Source organism: Cebidichthys violaceus, unplaced genomic scaffold (assembly GCF_023349555.1).
Source record: "Cebidichthys violaceus isolate CVI_PGR_0920_01 unplaced genomic scaffold, fCebVio1.0.p SCAF_102, whole genome shotgun sequence".
In the NCBI taxonomy this organism is placed as follows: Eukaryota; Metazoa; Chordata; class Actinopteri; order Perciformes; family Stichaeidae; genus Cebidichthys; species Cebidichthys violaceus.
This window is the reverse complement of record NW_027176266.1, coordinates 148456-169871: the sequence shown is the minus strand read 5'-3', so window position 1 is coordinate 169871 and position 21416 is coordinate 148456. Positions and strand designations below refer to the sequence as shown.

General features: G+C 42.4%; 2 protein-coding genes across 3 annotated transcripts in view; both read left to right on the top strand.

Annotated features, from left to right (window-relative positions):
• The first annotated feature begins 702 nt into the window (after positions 1-702).
• On the top strand, positions 703-11083 carry LOC137886800 (glutamine synthetase-like). 2 transcript variants are annotated; one of them, XM_068729443.1, is made up of 7 exons: positions 703-755; positions 1400-1574; positions 1811-1972; positions 2059-2205; positions 3022-3149; positions 3277-3476; positions 10503-11083. In XM_068729443.1, the coding sequence occupies exons 2-7, from the start codon at positions 1406-1408 to the stop codon at positions 10810-10812; spliced, it is 1116 nt and encodes a 371-aa protein (XP_068585544.1). In that variant the 5' UTR covers positions 703-755; positions 1400-1405; the 3' UTR covers positions 10813-11083. The 2 variants fall into 2 exon arrangements, with proteins under 2 accessions (XP_068585544.1, XP_068585535.1); XM_068729434.1 differs by lacking the exon at positions 703-755 and having other exon boundaries at positions 1382-1574.
• Positions 11084-14413: 3330 nt separating this feature from the next.
• The window catches only part of arrdc1b (arrestin domain containing 1b), a 33341-nt gene continuing 26338 nt past the window's right edge, over positions 14414-21416 (top strand). The window contains exon 1 of the mRNA XM_068729602.1: positions 14414-14625. Coding sequence (XP_068585703.1) covers positions 14508-14625 — 118 coding nt within the window. The 5' untranslated portion in view covers positions 14414-14507. The remainder of the gene's footprint in view (positions 14626-21416) is intronic.

The following is a 21416-nucleotide window of genomic DNA, read 5'->3' as shown; positions in this document are numbered from 1 at the left end:
GTCATCTAACAAACCAAATTCCTCAAAGACATCAGTGTTAAAAGTTGTATTACTGTCTAAATAAGATAAACACACCATCACAGTCTATCTATATATAGTAACCCACAAACTTGCTGCCCACCACCACACAGTCCCATGTGACTGGTCCTGTTTCCGTAGGTGTTGTTGAATTTCCGCCCTCTGATCTCAGGACAGCTAACCTGACGGAAACTGAACATATGAGCAGCTTCTAGCCTCTAATTGTGTTCACTGAGCTGCAAGACTCTCAGCTCAGCAAACAGCAGTCAGACACTTTCAGCAGATGTCCTCTCTGGAGCAGGTGGGTGTTCATTATTTCTCATGGGACTTTGTGTCTGCCTCAGCTATACCTGCGCAATGATTTGTCTGATTTGTTGTACTATATAGAGGGCCGAATGAGTCAGTTAATATGTTGTGCGCGTGCTGACAATACACAGTATGGATTCATTTTATTGCTTGGTTTTCTCCACAGAAGAGAGGAAGTAGGGTTTCCGTTTTGCTTAAAGTCAATTGCATCAAGGATCTGATTTGGTCTAATGGAGACGTCATGTTGCATGTAATGGAAATATAAAACACACACCTAGTGTCGCGTCATAATATGTAAAAGGACACGTGAGGCTGCGTCATCAGCCTGGTATTTTCAGTGCAGTTAAATACCGTAAGCAGGTTTAGGCACGGCACACACCGAGTTGTCTTGAAGTTCACCCTTGACTACAACTTCAGTCACCTGTTGTGCAGTAAGTCTAAATATTTGTCTGTGTGTATTGTATTTCATTTGCTTTGTTGAACATCGTTGTCTAATCTGATGAATACAACGCTCATCATTTTAAGTTCATTCATCAAATATCCAGTTTTTGCTCCTTCAAACACCAAAAGTTATACAACTCAAGCGTCTTGATTCTGTGGAAGAGTTTTATGACTTGTTTTAAGCGTAGAGTGTAAATGTAATGTAATATTATATGTAATGTTTAGAAGTATACAGTTAAATATGATAATGTTTTTGAGATAACAAAAATAGGAAAGATTAAAAAGAACTATTAAAAAGAAGTATTTTAATTGTTTTTCCAAATATGTGGAATCTTAAAAAAGCATAATGTTATAGTATGATTTGATTTGATTCTTTATCCACAACTGGATCAGTTATTAAATACATTTTGTAAAATAAAATGAAAACACTCATGATTGATAAGGTGTAAATGGGAACTCTACAGTTGTGTGTTAATTTGTTTTGTTTAAGTAAATAGTACAGTTGTAGTGTAAAACTACTTTCCTTTTAATGACAAATGTTGCCCTGGCAACCTTAAAGAAGTGACTTATTCAGAGTATGAATGAATAGAAAACACCAGAGCTGACACGTCACATAATGGCTCTATGTTTAAAGGCGAGCATGGCTTCAGTTTCGCATAGCTCCCACCTCAACAAGGTCGTGCGGCAGCAGTACATGAGCCTGCCGCAGGGGGAGAAGTGCCAGGTCACCTACATCTGGATCGACGGCACCGGTGAGGGTCTCCGCAACAAGACCCGAACCCTGGACACCGAGCCAAAGAGCATAGACGGTAAATGCCCTCTTTTTGTGGTTTATTACTTTGGTATGGTTGGCCTATAACTGCATTTGTAACTTAACTATATGGAGTAATTTTTCGCCCTTTAATTCTAAACTTCTCAGAAAAAGGAGATTAGCCTTGGTGACATCATGGCGAAAACAGTCAGTGAGCCTAACAGGTTTCACAGCTGAGCTATATTTAGAAGAGATGTTTTGATTCAGATGTTTCGGGTTCATTTGTCTTGGCAGATATTCCCGAGTGGAACTTTGATGGCTCGAGCACGTACCAGGCCGAAGGCTCCAACAGCGACATGTACCTCAGCCCAGTCAGCATGTTCAGGGATCCGTTCACCCTGGACCCCAACAAACTGGTCCTCTGTGAGGTCCTCAAATACAACCGCTTACCTGCAGGTACATTTAGCACATTTCTGTTCGTCGGAATTCTGTTCAGCAAGTTCATCTGTACTTATTGTTCACTGCTGTTCTGATCTGTCTAGAAACGAACCATCGAATGAGCTGCAACAAAGTGATGGAGAAGGTCAAAGAGCACTGCATATGGTTTGGCATGGAGCAGGAGTACACGCTGTTAGGAATAGACGGACATCCTTACGGTTGGCCCATGAATGGATTCCCACAACCCCAAGGTGAATCAGCCATAATTTTCTCTTCCTTTGTTCCCTTCATTCATGTGGAAAAATACTTTATAAAGAATTTGCAAGTTGATAGTTGATAGTTGATTGACACACCAAACACTGGCTCTAGAGAGAGTTTTTAATGTTGTTGCGTTAACTGAAGGCCACTGTAATTTTCTGACATTCTTGTGAAACTTAAGGAGCAACGGAAGTCCGTAGGTTATGCACTCTGTGGTTCACGTCAGCACAGGCTTGGACAGGGAGGAGTGAGTGGAGGGTTATTCAGTTGGTTGCATTCTGCAAGCGCTCCACTAGATGCCACCAAATCCTACACACTGGCCCTATAATGGAGCAGTAGCCTAATACGTCAGGTCTGCAGTTACACGTGAAGGCTAAATATTTAAAATATAATAAATACATTTTGATGTGGATGCACTTCAGCCCATGATCCTGTTCATACACCATCATACACACGCTCATTGTCCTCACAACTAGATTATTACTCATCAAGTCTGGAGAAGTAAAGAGCAAGAAAAAGTAAACTATGCTGGACGAGCCCAAGTTTTTTGGTTTTTTTTTTTTACAAACTTGCAACAAAAAGGTTTCATTTCTAATGTCTTGATTATTTATAGCTTTATTAACCATTAATAAAGCTATTAATACTACAACTCATAAACCCTTAATAAAGTATGTCTTAAAGTTCTACAAAAATAACACCTACAAAAATTGTGAATGTCAATTAATGACATGTATAATGTCTTTCCTTTTTACTGCAGGTCTGTATTGATTTAGTCTTAACAAGCTTCCTATCATGTCTCCTACTTTAAGGACCCTTCTACTGCGGGGTGGGGGCCGACCGCGCTTATGGACGGGACATTGTGGAGTGCCACTACAAGGCCTGCCTCTATGCAGGGATCAAAATCTATGGCACTAATGCTGAAGTTATGCCATCTCAGGTAAGTGTCACCATTATTCTACAGATGAGCAGTTGCTTTGTATGCCTGAAACTCCAGTTATTGTTCTCTGTTTATTTTTGTTGGACACAAGTTCTTTATTCTTTGCCTCTACTTCTCCTAACTTCAGTGGGAGTACCAGGTGGGACACTGCAAGGGTATTGAGATGGGTGACCAACTGTGGGTCTCGCGCTTCCTGCTGCATCGCGTGTGTGAAGACTTTGGTGTTGTTGCATCAATGGACCCCAAACCTATGAAGGGCAACTGGAACGGTGCTGGTTGCCACACGAACGTCAGCACCAACCAGATGAGAGAAGAAGGAGGACTGCAGTGAGTAATGTCCTTTGAAAGTTGTAATGCGTGTAACTCATGCATCAATTAACTTAGTAAAATGGTAACACCCTTAATACATTAGACTGTATTAATCCAGGCCATTGACATATTACTAACACACCTCCTCAAAAATTGTCTTATAACTTGAATCCTGCTCATATTTGAGTATTTTGTCTTCCAAAAGTGACAAAATAGATGTCGATAAATTATTTGAGCACTGTTTTTCAGACCAAAGTTGATCTAGAAAGATCAATGTTTGGGTAAATAGTGTCACTCATAGTTGCAAAAACATGGTTTGTATGATCACAAATTAATTAATTAACTAATTAATTTTCTACATGTACTTTTACTCTTTGTGTCCTTATTTTGACCGTCATCGGTTCTTACAATTTCAAAAACATAAGACACTCGCCAACAACATTTTTCTCCAGATTAACATTTGACATTGACGCACACATATTTTATATTTCTCTGGAGTTTCACACGATGGCTTTATGCTTTAGATAATTACTGTCTTTAACATTCTTTCAAGACAAAGCTTAGGACGATATCACATTTTTTACATACTCAAAAAGTCAAACTACTAATTAATTAGATTAATTAGTATATAGGCTATGAGTCAAAGTGTTTTCTGTGACTTAAGTAAATTGAGTTTCCGTAAATTCTCTAAGTCAAAGCAGCTTAACATTTTTACATCAACAATAGATCATATGTACAGTTGTGGTCAAAAGTTTACATACACTTGTAAAGAACATAATGTCATGGCTCTCTTGAGTTTCCAGTTATTTCTACAACTCAGATTTTTCTCTGATAGAGTGATTGGAACAGATACTTCTTTGTCACAAAAAACATTCATGAAGTTTGGTTCTTTCATGATTTTATTATGGGTTAACAGAAAAAGTGACAAAATCTGCTGGGTCAAAAATATACATACAGCAACATGAATTAGCAATTTTGATGACTTAGAAAGTTGTGTCAATGAAATGAGCGTCATAGCATGGCCTCTTAACTTCTTGTGAGTGATTATGAGTGACTACAGCTGGTGACTTCTCTGAGGCCATAAACGAGGCCTATTTGCAGGCCTCAGCTCGAATAAAGATAAGAAATACCTAATTAATTGTATAAAAAAAAAAAAAAAAAAAAAAAAAAAAAATTATATATTTTTGAGATGAGAAAAATCATGGAACTATCAGAATACATGTTACTGGTTCACATAAGATAAGGATGGAACACAGCAGAACTTGGAAAACTCAAAAGCTCGATCTTGAAAAACAGCACTTTTAGGGTATTGTTTTTTGGAAAGTATGGGTATCCAAGACTTTTAATATGCTGGGCTCTTAGAACAACTGATATAGGCTCTATATACACAGCTATACATAGATACAGTGAAACATTTATGAAATATAGAGCATTTCAAATTAGAAAACTGATCAAATACTCCAATATTTGAATAAAAAAGTATTTTTAAAATTCAAAAACACTCTATATCACTTCTAAGTATCACTCATGATGTTCATTGAATCAATAGACCGAAGATTGGATCTTTTTTGAGTGTTTTAAGCTCTTTCTATGCCCTTTTTAGTTATTTAGTTTAAGGTCAAATCCTGCTTCGACTCTCTGTTCAGGGCTGTATCTCAGCCCCCCCTTCTCCGATTTTCACCATTGAGACATCCTTCGAACCGTAGGAGCCAATAGAATTGCCTGGAATTGAAAGCTAGATGATTGACAGCACTATTAGCCAATAAAGCTCAAAAAGGTCCAGCTCTGAAATCTGATTTGCTGAGCTTCCAACCCTCCCAAGAATCCGAGGAGTGTCGGAGAGACACGAATCGAACGGATTCACACGGAGCACCAGCAGCTGGACAAACATGCGTTGGAAGTACGGAGATATTCCATTTTTTCGCTGAGATTCGACCAAAAGTAAGTACAATATTCGATGAAAGCTGTGTGACTTTTTGTGTTCGAAGCTGAATATCTCTGCGATGGTTTACCGGGGAGAGAAATGGAAACTATGTCCGTAATCTCCGTCAGGCGCTCGTGCTTTTTCATGCTGCATGTTCGTAGGTAGCACGTTGCTAACGGAGTGTAGCAGCCTTTTTCTCCGGTCTGTCCCAGTCATATCGAGTATGATTTATGATATTTTGTTATTTGTTTGCTTGGCTGATGGGAGATGTGTTTGTCTCATGTAGAAGTGACCTAGTTCATGTTGTTCCCAGGACGCTGAGGTTTCTGCAGAACTATAACATCACTATATTCGTTCTTCGTGGGTTCTCTGCCAGTTACTTTTAACACAAAACTCTCTAAGTTTTGATGTACTCTGCGTCCAAATGGGGGACCTACGGGTGTATCTGGTTTTAAATAGGGCTCATTGGATACAAACGCCCACAAACGCTACAATGGGAAAGTCAGCCGTGGGAATGCGTCCTTACTATTTGCCGAGGGAGTTCTCATCCGCCATTGTTGTGGCTGTGTACATACCTCCGTCAGCTGACGCTGAGAGAGCAGTGGAGAGCAGTCCACTATATCTGGACTGATGAGTCAACATCCTGGTGCATTTTTGGCAATTACTGGAGACTTTAATCACACCACCCTGGATAAAGTACTGCCAACTTTTCACCAATATGTTGACTGCCCCACACGGAACAATAAAACTCTGGACCTACTGTATGCAAATGCCATTGATGCATACAGTACCACTGCCCTCCCCCCGCTTGGCAGGTCCAATCACAACCTGATCCTGTTGACACCCAGGTATGTTCCTCTGGTACAGAGACAGCCTGTGACCACTAGGACTGTGAGGAGGTGGTCTCAGGAGGCTAAGGACGCCCTGCAGGACTGCTTTGAGTCAACGGATTGGGATGTGCTGTGTGGACCACATGGGGAGGACATCAACAGCATGACGGACTGTATCACAGAATACATAAAATTCTGTGAACACACTACCATTCCATCCCGGACTGTACACTGCTTCCCTAACAACAAGCCATGGATCACCAGCGACCTGAAAGCACTTCTTAATAAGAAGAAAGCTGCTTTCAGGTCTGGGGACAGGGACGAGCTCAGGAGAGTCCAGCGTGACCTGAAGGTGAAGATCAGGGAGTGCAAGGACACCTACAGGAGGAAGCTGGAGGCCAAACTCCAGCAGAACAATGTGAGGGAGGTGTGGACCGGGATGAAGCTAATTACTGGCTTCAAGGTTGGAGGGAGACAACCAGGGGGCTCCCTGGAGAGGGCCAACGAGCTAAACTCTTTCTTCAATAGATTTAGCTCAGAGCCCTCATCTGTCTCCTCAACACACCTCACCTCACAAACACCTCGGCTGCCTCCTCCCCTCCCCCCTCTGCCCCCCTGGTGAGCGGCACGGACAATGAGCCCTCTACTTCAAAGGGCTCTTCCACCACCGACACCATGACCACCCCCCCCCCCCTCTCTGTGATGACTGGCCAGGTTAGAAGACAGCTGGAGAGACTCCACCAAGGAAAGGCTGAGGGACCTGATGGCATCAGCCCCAGGGTCCTGAAGACCTGCGCCATCCAGCTGTCTGATGTCCTACAACACCTCTACAACCTGAGCCTGAAGCAGGAGGAAGTCCCGGTGCTGTGGAAGACATCGTGCCTGGTTCCTGTTCCTAAGAAGACGACACCATCTGGCCTCAATGACTACCGACCAGTTGCCCTCACATCCCATGTGATGAAGGTGCTGGAGAGGCTGGTCTTGGCCCACCTCCGACCGCAGGTGAAATCATCACTGGACCCTCTGCAATTTGCATACCAGCCTCATGTGGGAATGGACGACGCCATCATCTACCTGCTGCAACGAGCTCAGTCGCACCTGGATGGAACTGGTGGCGCTGTGAGAATCACTTTCTTTGACTTCTCCAGTGCATTTAACACCATCCAACCAGTGCTACTGAGTGAGAAGCTGCGGGAGGTGGGGGTTAACGCGTCCACTGTCTCCTGGATCACTGACTACCTCACAGGCAGACCACAGTTTGTCCGACTGGGCCGTGTGCTGTCTGATACGGTGGTCAGTGATACTGGAGCCCCACAGGGAACTGTTCTGTCTCCCTTCCTGTTCACCTTATACACCACTGACTTACAGTACAACTCGGGGTCATGCCATCTGCAGAAGTTCTCTGATGACTCTGCAGTGGTCGGGTGTATAAGGGACGGACGGGAGGAGGAGTACAGGGCAGTAGTGGATGACTTTGTGGAGTGGGCCGGTAGAAATCACCTGCTTCTGAACGTGGCCAAGACCAGAGAGATGGTGGTCGACTTCGGGAGGAAGACGACGGCTCCACAGCCACTGAGAGTTCTGGGAGAGGACGTGGACATGGTGATGGAGTACAAGTACCTGGGTGTCTCCATCGACAGCAGACTGAGCTGGAAGGCCAACATCAACGCTGTGTACAAGAAGGGGATGAGTCGACTCTTTTTCTTGAGGAAACTTCGATCCTTCAACGTGTGCAGCAAGATGTTGGAGATGTTCTACCAGTCTGTTGTGGCCAGTGCACTGTACTTCGCCGTAGTCTGCTGGGGGAGCAGCATTGGAGCCGGAGACACCAACAGACTTAACAAACTGGTTAAGAAGGCCGGCTCCATCATCGGCTGTAAACTGGACAGTCTGGAACAGGTGGTGGAGAGGAGGACACTGAAGAAACTATCATCCATATTGGATAACCAGGACCACCCTCTCCACCACCTACTGCAGGGACAGCGGAGCACTTTCTCCAACAGAATGATCCAGCGCCGCTGTCATAAGGACAGGTACAGGAGAACATTCCTGCCTACTGCTATAAGACTGTACAATAAATCACCTCAGGCCAAATCAAATCGTTAAACCTCTGCACTACTGTTTATTTAGTTGATTTAATATTATTCTGTTCTATTCACTGTGTATATAGTGTGCATTTTTTATATAACATCTTTACTATATTATAACTGTATATATTGTGACATGTGTATCTTTCTTGTATTTTTCTTTTTATATAATATTAAGATTTTTTTTTACCTGTGACCTATTGCTGCTCTGTAACCTATTGCTGCTCTGTAACCTATTGCTGCTTGTAAGAAAATAATTTCCCCTCGCGGGATCAATAAAGTTAGTATCTATCTATCTATCTATCTATCTATCTATCAAAGGAGCTCAGCATGGATCTGAAAAAGCGAATCATTGACTTGAACAAGTCAGGAAAGTCACTTGGAGCCATTTCAAAGCAGCTGTAGGTCCCAAGAGCAACAGTGCAAACAATTGTTTGTAAGTATAAAGTGCATGGCACTGTTTTGTCACTGCCACGATCAGGAAGAAAACGCAAGCTATCACCTGCTGCTGAGAGAAAATTGCTCAGGAGGGTGAAGAGTCAACCGAGAACCACCAAAAAGCAGATCTGCCAAGAATTAGAAGCTGCTGGAACACAGGTGTCAGTGTCCACAGTCAAGCGTGTTTTGCATCTCCATGGACTGAGAGGCTGCCGTGCAAGAAGGAAGCCCTTGCTCCAAAAGCGGCACCTTAAGGCTCGACTGAAGTTTGCTGCTGATCACATGGACAAAGATAAGACCTTCTGGAGGAAAGTTCTGTGGTCAGACGAAACAAAAATCGAGCTGTTTGGCCACAATGCCCAGCAATATGTTAGGAGGAGAAAAGGTGAGGCCTTTAACCCCAAGAACACCATGCCTACCGTCAAGTACGGTGGTGGTAGTATTATGCTGTGGGGCTGTTTTGCTGCCAATGGAACTGGTGCTTTACAGAGAGTAAATGGGATAATGAAGAAGGAGGATTACCTTCAAATTCTTCAAGATAACCTAAAATCATCAGCCCGAAGGTTGGGTCTTGGGCGCAGTTGGGTGTTCCAACAGGACAATGACCCCAAACACGTATCAAAAGTGGTAATGGAATGGCTAAATCAGGCTAGAATTAGGGTTTTAGAATGGTCTTCCCAAAGTCCTGACTTAAATCCCACTGAGAACATGTGGACAATGCTGAAGAAACAAGTCTATGTCAGAAAGCCATCAAGTTTAACTGAACTGCACCAATTCTGTCAAGAGGAGTGGTCAAAGATTCAACAAGAAGCTTGCCAGAAGCTTGTGGATGGCTACCAAAAGCGCCTAATTGAAGTGAAAATGGCCAAGGGACATGTAACCAAATATTAGCACTGCTGTATGTATATTTTTGACCCAGCAGATTTGATCACTTTTTCTGTTAACCCATAATAAAGTCATGAAAGAACCAAACTTCATGAATGTTTTTTGTGACAAAGAAGTATCTGTTCCAATCACTCTATCAGAGAAAAATCAGAGTTGTAGAAATAACGGGGAAACTCAAGAGAGCCATGACATTATGTTCTTTACAAGTGTATGTAAACTTTTGACCACAACTGTATGTGAAAGGTTTCGCTCCTCATGTCAAACCCAAAGAGAACTATCACCAGACTCTACAGTTCCCCTCAGCTGTACGGAGCAACTTTCAGCTCATTGTTTCGGTTTAATGGAATCCAATTTTACTGTTTTGGTTCAGTCTCACCGCTCTCATGGGCATCATTTTTGGTCTCGACAGGCAGCTATTTTTGACAGAAAAGCTTTACAAATCCACTGCATGCACCAATGGGCAGACAAACAAAGTAAGCAACCTCTGGGTGAACATAGTGGAGCATTTAGCAGCTAAAGAGCAAAATACTTCCTTCAGGCGGTGGTGGAGACCAAACACAGAGCTCAAAGAGAATGACTATTTGACTTACATTCTTCAGGTGCTGACCAAAAACATGACTCCAAGTGAATATCAATGTTGCTTTGATTCTTCTCCCTCTAAGAGAGAAAAAAAACAGGACTAAGCAGATTGTGTGGGGTTGTATTGACAGGAACAAAATGATGACAAGACACAGCTACAATTTCTGTTTCCCACAATTGTGACAATCCTCAGTCATATCATTCTGCATTTTCAGTCTCTTATTGATGTCTATGAAGTTCCAACAACATTCAGACAACAACCTTCCATATCTCAACTGTCCCTTTTTCCCTCCGATGACAGATACATCGAGCAGGCCATCGAGAAGCTGAGCAAAAAACACGCCGAGCACATCCGAGTGTATGACCCGAATGGAGGGAAGGACAACATTAGGCGTCTCACAGGTGCCCATGAGACCTCCAGCATCAACGACTTCTCTGCCGGAGTGGCCAACCGGGGCGCCAGCATCCGCATCCCGCGCCAGGTGGGCCGGGAGCAGAAAGGCTACTTCGAGGACCGTCGGCCAGCAGCAAACTGCGACCCGTACTCTGTGACAATGGCCATCGCAAGCACCTGCCTGCTTGATTCAGAAGACTCTGAAGAGAGCAAGTAGAAGAAAAGTGCTCCAGAAATCTAGGATCACACATCTGCCTCTCAGTTCATCCGGGCATTTTGTACTTATTTTTGTGTTATTTATCTAAGTTTAGATATATATTCCATGTGCATACACAGTACTGTTCATTGTTTTGTACAGCAGCTCTCTCAGAACAGGAAATTACACTTTTTATTTTTTTTCTGAGCCTTCATGCACATTATGCTGAGTCATTGTCGCTTAAAACTTGTCTTACATGTGTTAGTGGGATTGAAATAAAGACACAGCGGTGCTATAAGTGTGTCCGTCTTGTTTGTTTGCAAAACATCAGGTTAGAAAATAAAGTGTGAATTTATTTATACAGCACTGTTCTGTTCAAAGCTTTGGCTTTGCAAGTCAGCAGTTAACAGAGCCATAGGAACAAAATAAAATAAAACAGTTAAAAGAACACATTAAAATAAGATTAAAAAGGAAGAGTGTATTAGATCTGCTAACAGAACATGGAAAATAAAGTACATTTGATCAGTTGACAAAAGCCATCTGAGAGCAGTTGGGTTTAAAGTCTATAACTGAAAAAAAATACTATTTGGCTTAAACTATTTGGGCAATAAATCAATATATTATCAATATTGTAATATCAGATTCAATACCGTCTCAGGTTGTTGTTTTCTTTAAATGAAATTGAACGATTTTTCTCGGGATTCAAGACTTGTACAGTAAGATTTTAAATGTTCAACACAATCGGAAATGAATCATTCGTATTTTTTTGTCATCATATTCACACTATAAATTATTCTGAAAGTGCTTAAAGCACCATTTGGGCTGCCCACATTATATAATTACAGTATATATTGATTTTGAGAACAAAATATCACAAGATTTGAGTGTGTAGGTATCACACAGTTACTATTTCCATCTTGTTATTGCATTTATAACAGGGGTCTTCATTGTTTTTCAGGCCAAGGACCCCCAAACTGATAGAGATGGATCAGGGACCCCCTACTATATACAGTATATTGTATACAAATGTGTTTTATATTAAACTGGCCCTAGTTCAGTGTATAAACATACCTTCTTATGTTGCATTCAATACTATGCTATTTAAATAATACACAGGTTCATATATTCATGTTTTTATTTTAAAGGTACAGTGAGTAGGGTGGCCTTGCCACTGCCATTTAGAAACATACCTTGTATGATAATCATGCATACAAGCTATTCAAATTTACGTTTTCATTTTAAACATACATGTGGAAACGAAAATGAGTGATGGCCTATTAGTGCCACTGCCATGCATAAACATAACTGTTGTCTTGCATACAATACTGAACTATTAAAATAATGGACGGATTCATGTTTGGGGAAAAAAAAATTGTCTAATCAACCAAAAATTTCGCTGACCCCCTGCAGTACCTCCACGGACCCCCTAGGGGTCGCGGACCCCCTGTTGAAGACCTCTGATTTATAAGATAATTCTTTATCTAATTTCCAGCTAAATAACTTCATACAACAATCATCTGGACTTAGCCTGTTACACTATTGCGTTACAGATGTAAATGACTTATGGCAATTGCTCACCAGGTGGAGCCACTGGTTTAGTTTCGTCTCACTTTTCCTCACCGGCATAACTGTATATTTAAACAAATTCTAATTCACCAGTCAGAACCACAATGTGTCTGAGTGTCACAACAGCCCAGAGCCGTGTGTGTAGCACTTTAGGATAACAAGTGATATGTGGTTTTAATTCAGCAATATACCATAAAAAAAAACATTTGCAGGCAGAAAAGACATGGATGAGGCTGCCTCGTCATCACTGGCATGGATGAACCTCCTCCTGATGCTCAGTGCGTCTGACATATGGCATAAACATCTTATCCTGTTACCCCCTGACACACAAGCCTGTCGCTTTGAGCCTCGCAGTGGCAAAATGACTCATTATTCAAGCTGCTTTTGCAACACGAGTAAACAAAAAACACAAAGAATTCTGTGGACCAGATCAGATGTCAAGGCATAGCAGATTTCCATGGATACAGGCAGTAGCTTGGCAACCGTGGTGTTTGTCTGTCGTCATGGAAACATATGTCTCAGTGCAGTTACCAGGAACATTAGCAGTCGGGTAACATGATGACATGAAGAGAGAGAGAGAGAGAGAGAGAGAGAGAGAATATAATTAATGTCTCATGTGTGTTTTTATGTATTTTGTTTGTCTTCTGCTAAATGCAACATATTAAACTTCCATGATGGAAAATGTTTGCGCGTTTGGTCCTTCTCTGTGAGCTTCTTCATGCAGCACAGCCACCATGACTTTCACACCTGCTCCAGCCGCCGATGCTGCACACTCAGACAGGAAGTACAGGCAGGGACAGGAAACGCTTTCAGAAACAGGAAGTGTGTGCAGAGATGGGAAGGGTATGAGCCATGGGAAGTACTGTGAGACATTTTGTTAATAATAATTCATATTCTGTTTTGACGAGTTAGTGTGCCAGTATGCATTACTGTGTGGTGTTCACGGATATTTTGTCCCACAATGCAACAATGCAAAATGGACATGAGTTATTTAGTTGGTATCTTGTATTTCTTTGTTCAAAAGAGAAAAAAGGGTTGATAGCCTTCTGATCATCATCTGATGACCTCCAGGTGGGAAACAGTTCCTTTGGTAATCAGGCCAGGATTCATTGGGTCAAAGGTTACATGATTAGATTCAGCATGATCAAACTTAGGGGAAGTTAACATGATTACATTGTGCACGATCAGAGGAGTTTCCCTTACAGTGCTTACGTGTTGCATATTTAAAAGTCTCTTTGTGTTAAATGAAATGACCCCACACCACTATGGGGCAGGTAGTAGCATAATAGCATAGTATATTGGCATATAGAGCGATGTGTGCAGCAGGTTAATCCAGCCGTGGGTACGCTACTCATGTGGACTCATGAGGGCTGGAATGCATCTGTAATGACATGTCTCTGAGGAATGTATCTCATGGACAACATTTCTTAGAAAGTGTGAAGTAACATTTTTGGAAAGTACCGTGCAAAGACTGCACCTGCAGCACGTTAGATATTCCAACTTTATAACCAATCATATTAAAGGATGAAATAAGCTAAGAAGATTCATCATCTTTAGGTTATTTTATGATTCTAGTTCCCCCTCAAAAAATACTGTTTAAGAATTTTGATAAATATAGCTTTTACATCCTCTTTATAAAAAACATTAAAGAGGGAACAACAGTCACACAAAAAACTAAATCATAAGCCTACAGAATTAAATTCATTCAGAATATTGACAATTTTCTTTCTTTCTTTCCGGCTTTTATTGTGTTGATTTTATTCATGATTTAATTTGAGGTCTGCAATAAAATCTTCCAAAATAAGTTTCAAATCGCGTCCGTTTAGATTTATGACAATTGTACCCGAAGTGATTCTGCAACTGAATTACATAAGACATGTTCACTTTCAGTCATAAACCTCAGCGCATCAGTTATCAGCCCACCCATCACTTTCAACAGGGCTGTCAACGTGACGTCACTGGTCTCTGGTGTGTGTGTGTGTGTGTGTGTGTGTGTGTGTGTGTGTGTGTGTGTGTGTGTGTGTGTGTGTGTGTGTGTGTGTGTGTGTTGGGGGGGGGGGGGTGCTCGCGGCAGCAGGTGAGAGCGCAGCATCGCCTCCTCGCTGCTTTCAGAGACGCAGAGCGACGGAGTAGCGGAGCGGAGCGGAGCCATGGGAAAGCTTCAAGAATTTGATATCACTTTTGCCAACAACAAGGTGGTTTACGGTCCGGGAGAGTCCATCGGTGGAACTGTGAAAATACGAACCGGCCACTCGCTGCAGTACAAAGGTAAGCGTTCCTTCAACATGTTATTCAAACAGAAGGGGAACAAAATGTTGCCAGCGTGTCTCTCAGCTGCCGCCTGGCTCAGTGAAGCGCGCGGCTAAAAAGGCTCGATGTAAATAAACTTTTCTTCCGCGAGGCTGGACACGAGGAAGCATAGAGGGGCTAAATACCAGCCGTGCAGTTGTTTGTCAATGGCTCGTTTGTGTGAACGTGTAAGAAAGAACTGTTGCGGACATGACGGATTTAGGTGGTGCTGAGCTGGGGAGTGGACGGTGCGTTATTTTCCACCCGCCGACACCACATGCCACGAGCAGCCGCCGTGGACTCTGTTGTTGTGCCGTAAGAGCTGCTCGATAGTTCAAACCTCACATCCTGCTTGTTAAAATATGTTACTTCCATTGTTTCTTTTTTCACCAACCCTTGAAATGGTTTGGGGATGTTGTTGAGAACCTATAAAGTGTCAGACACTTGTTCTGCTTTATTAAAACGTCTTTCTTCTCGTGTTTCACGGTGTGAAAGGACCTTCAAAACTTATAATTGCCAACATCTCCGACCAACTTGTGGGAATAGCTGAGAGTGAGGGGTAAAGTAGGTGAGCAAGGTGGAGAACAGCTTTTGGAGTTGCCATGGAGGTAGGCTACACAAAGAATCTATTGTGTGTCAGCGATCCTTGTGGGGATTATTGTCTGATAATAGAGGCTGCTATCTACTTTAACTAAAGGCTCTTTTTCAATGGGAGTCTGGCACAGAGGTATGCTAATTGACAAGGACAGTAAATAAAGAAATGCAATGAAGTCTGCAACACATTTGACACTGGAACAACATTTCATTTCAAGAGTTTTGGATGTGTGTATAAAATAGGAAAAATAAATGACCTGTATCCACTTAGCACCTGTTTCCCATACTTAAACAGATTTTTGATGAGTTAAGTTTTTGTTGATTTCAGATTAAAAACACAATTTGACCTAAATTCCATATTTTTAAGAAATATCTTGGACATATTGAGATTTTTTTTTGTGAGGTTATTCGGCAGCCGTGTCCACCTGTATGTGGGCTGGTCAGGCACAGTGAGAGTAATCTGCCATCATGCACAGGCCGGCCTGAGGCAGATGGCTTACAGCAGAGGTCAGAGCTCCCGCTGAGCTGCGTTATACTGTGAGGTCACACTGCGAGACACCACCTGACACCAGGCGACGTTCCCGAGTTAAACGCTGCAGAGGAGGCTGCTGTGCCGGACGTGGGCCGTCCATCCTTGGAGCGTACAGACGGCAAGGAGAGCTTCTCCCGGTCCAGTGGACAGCTCAATACAAGTCTTTTTTAGGATGCTGAAAGGAGCTCGTGGAGAGACTTTGATGCTGGCTGAGTTCGCTCCAGCCACAAGTACACTATAGTGTCTGTTGCATTCACTTGTGGTCGGTCCTCCCAGTTTCATTTCTATCTAATTCTGATTTCACACCACCACGCCTGCAGCACACTGTAAAACAACCACAGTGCGCTTTCAGTGCTCTGCACTCTGACAGATATTTAGATACAAATACTAGATACTTAATCTATCACTTCAAAAAAAAGTGTTTTCAAATTTGTATGAAGATAAAGCCAAATTAACATTAAAAAACCCCAAAATCAAAACACAATTTAAGAGAAATTATAGGTTCTGTATTAAATTTCTAGAGCAGTAATATGGCAGCAAACAACTATTTGCTAAGTAAATGTATAGTATAGTAAAGTCTAGAGAACAAAAGAAGAGCTTCTCTGTGCTTTGTTCACATAATCGGGCTAGTTAGTGCATGTGATAGTGTTCGGTACGATATCCTGCCTAAATATCTCGATACCAAAACTGAAAACCAAGCTGGGTGAAGGTACTCCAACTGAGGGGACTTGTTGGTCTGCATCAGGAGCTTTCAGCCTGCCCGTTAATGTACCATAAACGCCGAGGCTGCATTCTGTCTTAAGTGACATCACCCCTCTCAGCCGCGAGCGCTGATGATTCCATCAGTCAGACGGCTTGAATCACGCTGAAGCAGAGAAACGTGTGAGTGTCTGCTTTGTGCGAGAGTGAGAATTTCCTGTTGTTGTGTCTTGAGGAGAGAACAGAGAGAAGTTACTGGTTTGTTGATGTAAATTCGGTTCCGCATCGAATCCATTTTTTTTTGTATTTATTTGACAACCGATGTCTCATTAAGTCTTATAATGAGTCATAATCTGAATTCAAAACTACCAAAATAATGGCTATCTATCAATGCAAACATCAATTAACCTTTTGAAGGGTGATTTTTCAATCCTGATCCTTTAATCAAGCAGAGTTAGTGAATTCTCCAGGTTTGTTTGTTTGCTTTGTTATGATTATTTTGCCCTACGGTTCCTCATTAAATGAGAATATATTCTGTTCCTCTTATTTGTCAGGTATTTATTTCACACAGGAGCATACGAAATCAGGCTCAACCATGTGGTTATTTCATACAAGCTATTTATTTATTCAATTATCAGAAAACATGCTAGACCGTGATATATATCTCATTGAAATATGAAATGACCTATATATTGTGATAGAATGGGCCATATCGCCCGGCCCCTCCTTCCCATTTCGCTTCCATTCAGAGGTCGACAGTCGGTTTTAAAAGCGTCTATTTCCTGCCAATATTTTACCAAAGAGTAGAGACAGCCTGCAATGTATCAAAGTGGACTGTAAAGTTGAGCTTTTACGTCCTTTGAGTGTGTGTTTGTGTCTGGTCTGATGAGACACACGGTCTACGTTACATAGATCGTGGCACCATATGAGCTGTATGGATCCAGTTTGTTTTTTTTGGTGTTTTTATTTACATAGCATTGCGAGTCAGGTGTGTACAGTTACCAAGTCGTACGATGCTATAAAATACAGAGGGAGGATAAACAGATACAAGTTCTCCGAGAAGCTGAATGTCGTGGAGGCCAAACTCGCCTCCTCACTGTATTATTGATGATGGAGACCATTAGACAGCATTTCTATCGATCGGCTTCCTCGCAAAGACGGTCGTTAAAGCCGAGTCAGGGCCGCATGAATGAAAGTGCGTGAATGATCCACTTATACACATTACTTACACATGCTGTTGACATGCAGTACAACATAGTTTATACCTTTTATTACTCAAAATTCTGTTCCTATAACATGATTCTGCAGCAGGTGATTTACCATCCATGTACATACTTTGTCCTTTATTTGGCAAAGTACAAAGCCAGGATGGCGCGGTGAACGGGTGTCTGTATTGCGTCTGACTTTCATGTTGGAAACTATTATTGTCTGTTCAGCCATACAAGCGGCGTTGCTCTGTGGATGGCAATGTGTGTCAGTCCACCACTTTATTGGGGGGATTGCTGAAAATCCTAGCGCCACCGTGAGGTCGACACTTGTGGTTTGGAGTGAAATGTCTCGACAACTATTGGACTTCCTGAAATTTGCTCTGCACATTCTTGTCCCCCCCTCGGGATGATTTGCAAAATATTTTTTTTATAGGTCAGATCAAATTCATAATTTGTCCTCCACTGTCCTATATATGACCAAAGCTCTGCTAAAGTATTCACACGTGAATCTTTGTGTTTTTCAGAAGCATCCGTCATCAGCTCTATGGTTATAGTGTTGTTATAAATCATCATAATATCAGTCCTGTTTTAGAACTTAAAGATGTCCTCTACCAGCTACATTTCCTGCAGTTGATTTTGGGGGGTATTGACAGACAGCAGCAGGGGATCCCTCCGTGTTAATGGTGAGTTATAGATCTGAGGTTGTGGGCGGTAGCCGGCCTGTCTGTTCGGTTTAGCTTCCACTCGTGTCTTGGCCGGCCTCCCTGCACTTAGCAGCATGTATGGTCACCTGATACACGAGATGCTGCTTTGACTCAGTGTCTCAGCTTGTGTGGACATTTTTATCTCACGTGGGACATACCTGTACAGTTTACTTCAGGCTCCAACACTCAAAAGACTGAAATGTACAGTCCTGGTGACTGCATGCAAGTACGTTTTGGAGCGCCGAATTTAACAGGAAATGAATCATCTCAAACGAAAGTCCACTTGATCTGACTTCCTGCCTGTCTGTAGCCTCATTGGTCTTTTTTTTTTTTTTCATCTCCGCTGTGTAGACTTTGAAAGGGCGTCGGGTGTAAATGAGACCTTGTAGGTGTGTAGTTCTTTTGTATCTCAGGTGACAGTAGTGGAGCCTCGCTAAGCTTTCAGCAGAGCAGAAACACAAACATTCACTGTAATCCAATCGTCATCTGTGGCGATACAAACCACCGGCTTTATGTAAACAAGACGAGACGTCCCCCTCGGGTTCACATGAAACTGGCCACAGGCATGCGTACACACACACGCACACGCACGCACACACACACACACACACACACACACACACACACACACTTGTGGTTTGTGAATTGCATGGTAAGAGTCACGTTTCTTTAAGGGGATACTTTGGTACGTAGTCAGAGAATCACAAACCCATCCTGTTACTCCTCGTTTCAATCAAAATATCACTCGAATGGAACAACTTTCGGTATTCTTCCATGGCTGTGGGTTAAACCGCCGTGTTTGTTCCATCCCGGGCAAGTCAGCACCTGTTCACACAGCAACAATCAGTTCAACAAAGAATCTATTTAGGGCAGCTTATCATAGGACAACCACGGGGTGTGTGATCAATGGTGATAACAGTGGGTGTCGGTTATCTCAGTCTGTGTTACTTTGGGTTTTTTGACCATTATTGTTTTTCATATGGCTCTAGCAAGTCCCCCAATTTCATGTAAGTGCAATTCTAAATCACTGGAGTACTTCTGTTACTATCTACAGTGCATTGGGGACACTTCAGGAAAACCAAACCGGATTTAGGAAAGATAGCATTTACTGTTATTACAGTGGTGCTATTGAATATTCTGCAGTGTCACCTAATCCTTTGTGTAACTAGCAGAACCTGTGTCGATACGGGTCTATGATTCTGTTACGTCGATAACGTCCTCATTGTCCTCTCACTGTGACTGCTGTTGCTGCAGAATGTTATTGTAGGAAGTGACTGTGGAGACGTTGGGTTGACGCAGCAAGAGAAATGTATTCTTAGTTATCAAGCAGTTTGAACTTGTTTATTGGCCTCCAACACTGTGCAGGCAGGAGCACGCACGTGTGTTCAGTGCACGCTCCTTTGAAATACTCAACAGGAGCAGGATTAGATACGAAGCAGACAGACAATAAGAAACAAAAATGAAGGTGGACTGGATTCATGTCTGTTTTAGCAGTTCGTTCTCTTAAGGAAAAACACTCAAAGAAAACTGAAAATGACATGAAATACATCAATGAATCCAGTGTGTGAGTATCTCTGTGATCTGGCTCATGAGGACGTCCCTACAGGCCGGGGCTTCTGTGTGACCGTCTAGACTCAGAGGAGTGTTTCATGACATCACTGCCCCGAGGGCGACTAATGGAGATGTGTCTGCACTGAGACGTCCTGAGGACACATTGGTTTTACACACCAGCCGTTAAGCAGATTAAAGTTAATGGGATGAATAATGTGTCAGAAATCTATTGTTTTAAATGTGTCCAGAGCTGATATGTTACTACTACTACCTCTGCTACTACTACCTCTGCTACTAATACTACTATTATGACAATTGCTACCACTACTAGCACTATGTGCTACTACTGTGGCTATTGGACTACTATTAGTACTACTACTTCTACCACTACTAAAACACTACTGGTGCAACCCCTACTACAAGTGCAACTATTTCTCCCACTACGAGTACTAATATTACTACAAGTAGTACTACTATTACTCCCACTGCCACTACTACTGCTACTTCAACTGCTACTCATTCTGGGGCTGCTGCTAATGCTGGTAGTACTGGTGTGCCACTAATGATAACACTAATAATAATAATGAAAATAATACATTTTATTTAAATAGTCAATAGTTTGATTTGGTTTGTGTTTATGTTTTTTTGGGGAGATTTTCCTCGTTTTTGTTAAGTTTGGTTTGAAAGCCTTCCCTTTTGGCGTACTTTGTTGTGTTTTGTGATTAATACATCTTAATCTGATCCTTTAGGGTAATTGTTTTCTGCCTTGTGTTTTTTTAATGTCCTTTGAGACCTGCTAACTATAAAGGTTCATACATAATCTTGAACTGGAGGGTTTTTATTCCCTCGACGACGTTGGTGTCTTTTGTCCAGAGCGTGACATATGATGACTCAGCGTGATCAACGGTGACTCCATTCTCTCTGCTTCCCTTCTGTGTGGGCGGGTGGCATCGATCCCCATGTACAGTACTTCATCAGTGGGAGCGCTGTGTCCATAGAAGTGGTGCTGTCAGCTGGAAGTCTTGGCACCAGCTGCTCCCTCTGCCCATGGACTTATAGTCCTGTTAATAATAACCATCCTTTGACCCGCATAACCAACCGAGCCTAACCCCACGGCTGGTTATTTAGGTCTATCATAAGAGGATTCTGTCTCATTCCCCCTGATGAAGTACAGACCCCCCCCCCCCCCCCCCCGCGCAGACCACGCCCCCTTTTCCTCTTCCTCTCCCTCTAAAAGCTGTCCCACTTCCTCTCCTTTGTAAAACGAGTTTGCAGAGAGGATGTCACTATTTGTGTGGAAGTGGAACAAAACGATGATTAGCGCCACCAGAGAAACTAAAGATAGAAGTGTTCTTCATCAACTGGGGGACGTTGGTCTGCAGTTGTGCTGGCGTGCTGTGAAATGTTACGCGATCTGTGTGAAATGTTATTTGCTCGGCCCACATGCCGAGCGAATAATCTCAATCATAACTTAAAGATGCA

Excerpts from the sequence above, each read along its gene's own strand:
- LOC137886800 (XM_068729434.1), top strand. The coding sequence starts at position 1,382 with ATGGCTCTATGTTTAAAGGCGAGCATGGCTTCAGTTTCGCATAGCTCC. Across the intron at positions 2,206-3,021 it reads TGGATTCCCACAACCCCAAG|GACCCTTCTACTGCGGGGTG; the intron begins GTGAATCAGCCA and ends TCCTACTTTAAG. Across the intron at positions 3,150-3,276 it reads CTGAAGTTATGCCATCTCAG|TGGGAGTACCAGGTGGGACA; the intron begins GTAAGTGTCACC and ends TCCTAACTTCAG.